The sequence below is a fragment of the Tribolium madens genome, unplaced genomic scaffold (assembly GCF_015345945.1).
Source record: "Tribolium madens isolate multiple individuals breed KSU strain unplaced genomic scaffold, Tmad_KSU_1.1 Scaffold_3;HRSCAF=73;Tcas5.2_LG2, whole genome shotgun sequence".
In the NCBI taxonomy this organism is placed as follows: Eukaryota; Metazoa; Arthropoda; class Insecta; order Coleoptera; family Tenebrionidae; genus Tribolium; species Tribolium madens.
The window spans coordinates 14385231-14395808 of record NW_025401006.1 but is presented as its reverse complement, the minus strand read 5'-3'; the positions used below and the strand labels follow the sequence as shown (position 1 = coordinate 14395808).

At 27.1% G+C, this 10578-nt stretch overlaps 1 protein-coding gene across 1 annotated transcript; it reads right to left on the bottom strand.

Moving 5' to 3' along the window:
- Window positions 1-8082: 8082 nt before the first annotated feature.
- LOC123007495 (GS homeobox 1-like) lies at window positions 8083-8753 on the bottom strand. Its single transcript, XM_044402829.1, has one exon. The coding sequence runs from the start codon at window positions 8731-8733 to the stop codon at window positions 8083-8085; it is 651 nt and encodes a 216-aa protein (XP_044258764.1). The 5' UTR covers window positions 8734-8753.
- Between the last annotated feature and the right edge of the window lie 1825 nt (window positions 8754-10578).

Below are 10578 nucleotides of genomic sequence, written 5' to 3'. Positions count from 1 at the left end.
ATTTTGTCACTATTAAAGTCGTGTAAAATGTCGAGAAACTTGTATTTTTTATGATTTTCATCGTTTTTAAACCAAAATATTTAAAAGTCTTACAAATTCTTTAAACTAGTCACGGAAAGCACTCGATTTGAACTCCATCGAAATCGTTTAGAACATCGTTTTACTCTGATTGCTAAATAATAATAGATTTTAAGCTTTTAAGTAGCAAAATATAATGTATGTGTTAACATCCACCAAAAATGACCCGATTTGGTTACTATTGAAATAGTATAAAGTACCAAGAAATTAGTTTTTTATCAATTTTGCCTCATTTAAACTAGAAAATAGCAGATTTGAGTCAATTTTGCAATTGAAAATCTTACAATTTTTTTAAAGTGGCCACTTAAAGCACCCGATTTGAACCCTATCGAAATCGTTTAAGACATTTTTTTTAAACTGAGTACTAAATAATAGAAAAAAATCTTAGTAGAATAAGAATGAGGCCTTTAACTGACAATATGTAATATCCGTGTTTTTGGAATAAAATACAAAATAAAAAAGTAAAAAATCAAATCTAAATTGATATTATGTTTTACTTTGCTTTGCTACTTCATTTTTCAATCAAAGGCTCATTTATTTTGCAAAATCTTGTTCTAGAATTAAAAAAAAAGATAGTAGTGTTATTTTGTTTTTTTACTACTTTTTGAGTAACATAAATAAGACGAAAAACGTAAAATTTGAACGAAAACTCTTTTCAGTACGTTTTTGTACTAAAATCTCAGTTTTTTTGCGAGACTTTACAAAAACAAACTAAATTAACAACAAGTTTCATCTAGATACGCAATTATTTTGCAAACTTTTGTTAAAAATCACAAAATTAGACGAAAATATGACCCGATTTGGTTACTATTGAAATAATGTTGAATATAGCAATTTATGGAAGTTTTGTCGACTTTGCGATTAAAAATCCCAATGAATAAAAAACAAACTCATGATTTTTAATCAAATAGTTTCCATGTTTTCGATTTATACCTGTAGTTTTAAATTCAGATTATTGGACCCTGATTTTTAATTGAAAAATGCTATAGCAACGGATCCTGTTGATAAATCCGTCCACAAAAATAACAATTTAATTTGTGTAAACAAAAAAATTGCTGAGTTTTTTATAATTCTCATTCAATCAACGATTAAAACATGAGGTTGTGGTTTCGATGGTTAGCATTGTGCCGTTTCGACCCTTCTTATTCATATTTATTCATAAAGATCTATGAAGCACAATAGCAACACAATTAAATATGAGCTGATTTGGCCGGTAACATTTCAAATGTTATTATAACGGACGTGTTTAGAAATAATTGCCAATGTGTCTCGTTTTTCTAAAGGGATCAACCCTTTCGAGAACGACCCTATTGGCTAAATCATAACAAAGCCTTTTAATCATAACTTATGGGAGGAGCTTATCGGAGCATCAAAGGGCGACCATATGATGTTAACAAGATATCAACACACATGACTCCTGGAGGGCGATCTCACAAATCCTCTAACATTAACATCTTTTTAAATTTATTTAAATTTTTTGACATAAGAAATTTCAATGTTATTAAAAAACGAGAGAATAAAGCATCACTTTATTCCATGTTGGGGGAAAAATAATAATAATGTCAGATTTACAAAGTGTGTCTTCAGGTGTACCACAGGGATCTGTGTTGGGTCCACTTCTTTTCATTACTTTTATTAATGATATAGGATGTAATTTTAATCTTAAGATATTTAGATTTTCAATCCAATTTTGCTCAATTTTAATACAGAATTAATTCAAAATTAATGTTATTTATTAAAATAATTGCTTCAATTCTAATTTTAGGCTAAAATAAAGCAATTTGAACTATTTTCAATTTAATTTTGCGTAATTTTAACACAAAAATCATTCTAAATCAATGCATTTTTAAAAATAATTGCTTATTTTAGACACAAATAAAGCGATTTGTGCTTTTTTCAATACATTGCGCTCAATTTTAAACTAGAAATCAACCTGAATCCAAAGTATTTCAACAAAGTAATGGCTTGAATAAAAGTTTTCTGTCAGAATAAAGCAATTTTAGCTACTTTCAAACAATTTTGATCAATTTTGGTACAGAATTCATTCTAAATTAATGTATTTTATAAAAATAATTTCTCTAATCTCAATTTTAAGCTGAAATACAGCCATTTATTATATTTTGAATCGATTTGGCACAATTTTAAGCCCAAACTCAACCTAATGCTTAAATAAAGCAATTTGAGCTATTTTTAATCAAATTTTGCTTGTTGTAAACCAGAAATCTTTCTAAATTAATGTATTTTTAAAAATAATTGCTTAAAATCAAATTTTATGCAATTTGTGCGTTTCTCTCAATTTTAAGCCGGAAATCGAGCTGAATCAAAGTATTTCAACAAAATAATGACTTGAATAAGAGTTTTCTTCTAAAATAAAGCAATTTTAAGCCAAAAATCATTTTGAAACAATGCAAATAAGTGCTTCAAATTAAATTTTAGACAAAAATGAAGCAATTTGTGCTTTTTTCAATCGTTTTGGGTCAATTTTAAGCCCGAAATCAACCTAAATCAACACATTTCAACAAAATAAATAACAAAATAATGCAATTTGAGCTATTTTCAATTCACTTTTGCTCAAAATTATTCTTAATCAGCGTACTTTATAAAAATAATTGCTCAAATAAGTTTTTGACAAAAAATGAGGATTAATTGGGGGTCACTTGTCAGGTTTACAAAGTGTGCCTTCAATATAAAGTATGGAACCAAGCGGTTTTATTTTTAATCATTTACCTCCAGAAAATAATATTAATATAAATTAAAGTAATATAAAAAAATCTGATCGTATTTTCAGAACAAAATTTTGTTTTGTTTTTGAGTTATGCTATTTTTTTGTCAAAATTGCAATTTATGTGAAAAAATTTTTTGAAATAATTAAATATAAAGCAGGTAGTTGTAATCCTTAGAGTATAGCTTTTATGAGAAAAATGATTTTATAGTGGGTTGCCATTTAAGAAAATATTTTTTTTTGTAGAACTCAAAAACAAAAGCAAATTTCGAAAAATTTTATTCTTGTTAAATCATCACATTTTTATAGTACTTTATCACTCATCAATTAGTTTTCTCAAAAAATAAATAGTTTAAGCAAAAAACGTTTGGTTCCATACTTTTTATTCATTCATGTGATTTGTTTTCTATTATAATTTTATTATTACTTAATGTAAAGGATATTACCGTTAAATAAAGTTATTATTATTATTAATAATCGTTTTGTTTTTGGTATTTGTGTAAATCAGGTTAATCCACCCCTTGTATACGTTTCAGGACCGTCTGCTTCACTAATAACCTAATGTTGAGTGTAATGGGATACGGCCCATGAAAGTATACTACAAAAATGGAAAAAGGTACACAATGGGTAAACAATATGCTCATATAATCCGATAGAAATGGGGTAATATGTGTAGAAAATTGCTTTTAAACTGAATATATTAAGGGACATATTGTTCGAAAATCCAGGATTATAGGAAATGTGTGTGTCAAATCCTTTTTAGGTCTTAGTTTAGATGTGTCACGTGAATGCTGTCAAATTTGATCAAGATTAACGTCAAATCAGAGGATGAAAGAGGATGGAATATAATGTCCTGTTATTAGTTACATTATGAAATTTTACTTGCCACACTAAAAAATAGTATATTATTTAACGAGTGGGAAAGTTGGTCGAAAGCGAGTGGAGTTTAATACTATACTGAAATATTTTTTATATATTTTTTTATTTTTTATTATTATTATTATTTAATTTTATCAACAGTTGAGAAATAACATTTTTTGCTTAATCTGAAACAAGCAAAACAATTATTTTGACTTAGTGGAAAGAAAATTTCATTTTTCTCTTGATTTTGTACTTGGAATTGCAATTTTTTATGCTTTATAAGTTTCATCACATTGGCGATTTTATTTTTGACAATTAATTAATTAACTGAATATTAATTGTTCTTGTTAAAAAAAACATGCTAAAAAATCATAAAATTAAGTCGATAATGATGTCATTGCATTTCTCAAAAACTACATTATTTCGCAAAATTTTGTTAAAAACAACTCAAAAATTCTAGAAAATAAGATAAAAATGGTGTTAATTTTGCCACTTTAAGTGTTTAAGCACACTTTTGAGGTAAAATTAAAAAAAATTAAATAAAAGAAGTATAAAACCAAATCGAAATTGATATTATTTTTCAGTTTATTTTGCTTTGCTACTTCATTTATAAAGCATATGGGATCATTAATTTTGCAAAATCTTGTTCTAAAAATCTTTAAAAAATAATATTAATGTTTTTTTAAAATTTGTTTCACTGATTTTTGAGCAAAAGGAGGACAAAAATAAGACAAAAAATAGCAAAATCTGGACAAAAATGCTTTCTAGTACGTTTTGTACTAAAATTTCAGTTTTTTTGCGAGATTTTACTAAAACAAACTAAATTAGCAACAAGTTAAGTCAAAAATATTATCATTTTAGCATTTTTCAAGCATTTTAGCGCGTTTTTCAGCTAGAAACGCAATAATTTTGCAATATTTTATTAGAAATTACAGAATTAGGCCGAAAATGATGTCGTTTTTATTTCTGTTTAAAGTCTAAGCAGAATTTTAAACTAAAAACTTGATATCTTCGATTTCCCTTAACTGATCCAAAAATCACTAAACTGTTTATTAAAAAATATACAATATGACCACAGATTGAGTTTTCAAGAGAAAAAAAAATGTTTGATTTTACGCCAAAACTGCAATTCATTATTTTGATTAAAATATAGCTTTTCTCTTGATTTTGGACTTTTTTTCTGCTGTTTAAATTTTATCACATTGGCGGTTTTATTTTTTTTTTGACAATTAATTAATTAACTGAATACTGATTGTTTTTTTAATGACTTTGTTTTGTGATTTGCTCTTTATTAAAATTATGTTTTTTACAAATATTTTGTTATTAAGTAAACTTATTTATCAAAATGACATCGTTGTCAAAAAAATAAAACCACAGAAAAAAATTATTACAAACCTTAAATTAAGAAAAAAAGATCATTTCTTTCTAATAAGTTAGAATAATGAAGTTTTATTTTCAGATTTGTTCGTTTCAGGTGAAGCCAAAAATGTTTTTCTTCTACAGTTTTCGCGTAAAATCAAAGATATTTTTTTTCTTCTTGTAAACTGAATCGGGGACATACTGTATATAAAAAATAAAATAATAGTAAATAAAAGTCAGATTATGGCTCTATTTATGTGCATATAGAGTACTAGTATGTATCCGAAAATTGTAAGAATAATAAAATATATTATAAACAAATAAGTTTAATAAAAATAATTAATAACAACCTTTCAATATTTTTTTTAATTAGGTAAGACTGTAATCTAATTAATCATACTGAAACTAGTGTTCAGTGCTTCAAAAGAAAATGAAAAATAATTAATTGGTTTCATGAAAATTTCATTTGATTTCTCTTCAATACGTTTTAACGCTTGAAAATCACAAAAGTGAACACTTGGGGTATTTTTTTCATTCCTTTCAAACTCTATAATTTGTAATGGATTATTTTCGTCAAAGTTCCCACAGACTGAAAGTTCTAAACACCTGTGCACAAAAGTTGGCATTATGCAAAGAACTTGACTCATAATAGGTAGCAAACACTAAAATGTGACCAACCATGTCGGTATAAGTCACAAAAGCGACATTTAAAATATATTAGTGGCTACAATGTCGGCTTTGGTGCTTTCATGTGGAGGTGTTGTGCATTGTCCTGGTACTACAAGCAAAGTTTTCATTCATGAAACGCTTTTCAGGGACAAATTCCAAATCTTGCGAATGAAAGTCAAGTGCTGAAAAGGACACTCGGTTTTGTCTCAGGTTAAAACAAAGATTTGAAAATGTTTTGCATAGTTTTAAAAATAAGACAGTTTTTTTGACGAAAACATGCACTTTTTAAAAATTTATTACACAAAAACTAAGACATCTAGAAATATTTTTTACTACCGCAAAAAAGAAGGTACAAGCTATAAGGTTGTACTATTTTTTTAGTGTGTTGCATTTGCAAAGATAAAAAAATGAAGGCGTTTGTTAAAAGTTCAATAACATAAAAAATTTAAATGGAACACCCTATTTATTGTTTTTGCATTTAAAAGATTATTAAATTGTCTATCTAAAATTATTTACTTTTAGGTGTTTATAATCAATAACTAAAAAGATATTTAACGTTAAACATTAAAAAAAATAATTACTATTGTTTCAGTAGCCAAAAAGTGCACAGTTGCACAAGAGATGGAAGAAATATCACTTAATAATCACTTTTGTGTTAAACTGAATCCATTATTCTTTATTTTTACAATAAAATAATTTGAATTTCAGTATTTTTAACGACTTTTACAATTTCTGAATAAATCAACGGATAAGTAATCCGTGGTGGAATTACAATGATTGCCATAGTATCAACAATGCTCAGATATTGATAATCATTGTTGCTACAATTAATATTGAATGTTAAATATCTTTTCAATTATCAATTCTAGACATTAAAAGTTTAGTTTTTTAGACAATTTATCAATCTATTAGATGCAAAAATAAAAAATAGGGAGTTCTATTTAAATTGTTTAAATTATTTAACTTTTAACAAACTTCTTAATTTATTAATCTTTACAAATGCAAAACGCTAAAAAATTGCTACTGCTTTAAATTTTGTGCTTTCTTCTTTGCAGAAGTAAGAAAAAATTTGTTCTAACTCTCTTAGTTTTTGTGTAATAATTTTTAAAAAGTGCATGTTTTCGTCAAAAAAACGTCTTATTTCTAAAACTAAGCGAGATCGAATAATAAAAATTTAGCGTAAAAACATTTTTTTAAAAGGCTACATCCAAAAATGCAAAGAAACATACGGTGTTTCATTAAAAAAAACACAAGTTTGTATTGTAACTTATTTTTGGAACATGCTGTATAGTTGAAAATAATTTTAGGTGATGAACTAAATTAGTATCTATCAATATCCTATATAATTTTTTATTTTACCATTTGAAGGTCACTAATGGACTTTTTGAACTCGCTGAGACACCCTGTATAGATTTACTAAGTAATAGTAATTTTTGTGCAAATAGAAGTAACTAACAAAAAAATTAATAGGGTAAATCGGGGAGAAATCGATCAATCGGATAGATGGACTTTGGAACTTAGAACTCCCGTGTTTCATTTCTTCCCGATTTACTCTAGAATTGCTCAGTTTTCGACGTTTTTAACAATTTTTTCACTAATAATTTTTGTGGAGGAAAAAAACACAAAATTTGACCAAAAATTGTGTTATTTTTGCTTTTTCGAGCCACTTATAAATTTCGTCAAAAAATATACCAAAAAAACACAAAATGCAGACATTTTTGAACTAAATTCTGTTTTTTTTTTTAAATTACACTAAAACAGTCTGAAAAATTATCTATTTAAGCCCAACATTACCTTATTTTTGTTTCTTAGAAAGCGTTTTAATAGTGTTTTAGTCAAAAACGGATTTTGTCACAAAATTTCCTTCATAACAAATTCATTAAATTAATTATTTTGCAAGTTCAAAAATTACGAAATAAACTTTTATAAATAAATACAAAAATGTAAGTTTATTGTAAAAAACAATGAAGTTTAACGAAACTTACTAATAAATCTACCCCAGAAAACCTTTTCAACTTTAAGCTTCACCATTAAATTTAATTAAAAAAGCTTTATTTTGCAAGTGTAAATATTACGAAATAAATAAATACAAAAGTGTAATTTTACAAAAAAACATGTAATTTGAAAGAAAAGTCTTAGTTTTTGTGTATTAAATTTTTAAAAAGTGCATGTTTTCGTAAAAAAATGTCTTATTTCTAAAACTAAGCAAAATCGATGCACCAGATTAGTATCTATCAATGTTTTATACATTTTTTTATACTTTTCCAACTCGCTATAGTTAAAAAAACACTATTTTGTTAAAAATAATTTATTAATAAACTTTGGCTTCAATAAAATACAATTTTATGTACACTAAAAATTCTAGAAAAATAGTTATTTAATTTAAATTCACCCTAATGACAGTGGTCGTCGTCAATATTAGTAACATCGATGTCTTCATCACAATTACTCTCAAACTTGGGTCTTTTCGCCGAACTGCAGGTCCTTAAACAGCAACATTTACTGTTAATGTTTTTCCCTGCTGGTAGATCCTCCTTCTTGTACTTGACTCTCCTATTTTGGAACCAAATCTTGACTTGTTTCTCACTTAGTCTCAAACACGTGGCAATTTCAATCCTCCTCAACCTCGACAAATACATATTTGACGCGAATTCCCTCTCCAATTCCAACAGCTGTGTGCTGGTGAAGGCCGTCCTAATCCTCTTACTCGACGTCTCTTTGCTGGGAGTGAGTCGTTCTTCTGGAGTTGGTGTTGAATCCCGACTCCTTGGTGGTGAAACACTCTTCTCCGACGAAACTTCCACTTTTGCTGTCGTTGGGGGTAAAACCCTGGATGCCACTGGCCGAATTGGGGTTTTGTGGGGGGTAAAAACTTGGTTGTTTTGGGCGAGACTTAACGAAAACAGGTAACTGCTGATGTAGTTTTGTGGATAAGGCAACATCGGTCTTGTGTCACTTAAATTCGGGGGTAAATATCTCGAGTTTATCTCTTTGGGGGTGTTGGAGATTAAGGAGTCGACGAGGAATGATCGTGACATGTTCATGGTTTGGCACACACACTTACACGAAGGGTGGAAGAGCCCTACTGGGGGTTAAATTGGCGAGTTTTTCGATTTTATATGCCCCCTCTATTATTACACAGCGAATTTGCCTTGGCGGGTTGTTGATCTATTGTTAAGGGCTCCGCCTTGGACGGCCCAACTCTGCCCCTGGCTTGACGGTGAGGTAAGGGTAAACAAATTACATACCGGCTAATCCCGAGCTAGGCAAATATTGCCGTTTCGGTAAACAGACAAGGATGAATTACATGCGATTTCGGTAAATTAATAAGGTTATTTTAACAGTGGTTTTTGTGGAAATAATTTTATATTCGTCACAGGATGAGTCAGCTAATTCTACCCGGTTTTATTTCTCTACATAAGAAAAAATGACGAAAAAAGCATTCAGGTAATGTAGCTCTTGAAGTCCTTAAAATGAAACTAGATTCTTATCAATTATGTAAAAACGAGAAATAATTTTATGGACGGCTTGTGAAACTTACAATTTTTTTCTCAAAGCAATATGTTAATATTTATGTGATAAATATAATAAACTTGACGGATTTTACCTCATTAAAGTGTTTTGTAATTTAGAAAAAAATTCGAAAATAAAAAATTAGCAAAAGTTTAAGGTTCGATCTCTGCTTCTGAACATTTCTTTTCTGTATATGTTATTATAAAATAAAAAATAAAATTGTCGTTTTAGTTTTGTTTTCAAATTTTTAAAAAAAATCAGATATTTGAAAAATTTACTTTAGTAAACAATATTATTGCAATATTTTTTATTTTCTATCTTTCTTCTACTCTCTATTCTTCCCCTTTTCACATTTAATGCTCTTGTTTTTCTTCTGTGTGCTTTTTTTATTAAATTCTGAAAAAGTGTTTTTTCATTTTCAACCGAAGACTTAATACCAAATTTTATAGATATAACATTAAAAAATACAAACTTTAAACAAATTTTCACCTCTGTTTAACCCTTTTGAAGCCCAAATACTAATTTTTATAGATATAACTTAAAAATTGAGGAATTTTAATACAAACTGTTTTATCTCTTTGGAGCTGGAATTTCTAGGAATTTTAAACGTTTTTCTTCATTTTTTAATCAAAAGCGCAATTCCAATTTTTATAAATATAGCTTTAAAAATGACAAATTTATAAATATTTATACAAATTTTTTTCTTGCTACCCCCTTAGGAGTAGAATTACTGAAATAAATAAATAAAATTAAAATTAATTAAAAAAAAAATAAATAAAACTAATGAAATAAAATTACTGCAATTGAGTCTTGGTAACATTTTTTTGGAAATACTGGAATTATCAGATAATTTATTTTAAAAATTAGATACGTCAAATTTCGCAGAATTACGAAAATTATGTTGGAATTAAGTTGTAATTATAGGAATTAATCCAAAAACAATAGAATTACAATAGATTAATAAAATTACCGGTATTATTTGTAAATTACAAAAATTTTTCTAGAATTACTAAACTACATACATAATTTATTCTTTTACAAATTACTTTGAGTTTCTTAAAACTATCGGAATTAATTGGGAATTAAAAGAATTAAGCTGAAAACAATAAAATTTCAGTGGGTTTTTTTATAATTGGAATTAGTTAAACACATTTTTTTCTAGTTAACAACTTCTCGCTTTTTTGTCTCTGTTTTCCGTTCTTTCGTTTTAATTTAAATTAAAAATTGTTGTTTTAGTTTTGTTTACAAAAATGTTTTAAAAACCAGATATTTAAAAATTTACTTTAGTAAACAATATTATTGCAATTTTTTTTTCTTCTCTCTATTCTTCCCTTTTTTACATTTAATGCTCTTGTTTTTTTTCTGTGCTTTTTTGA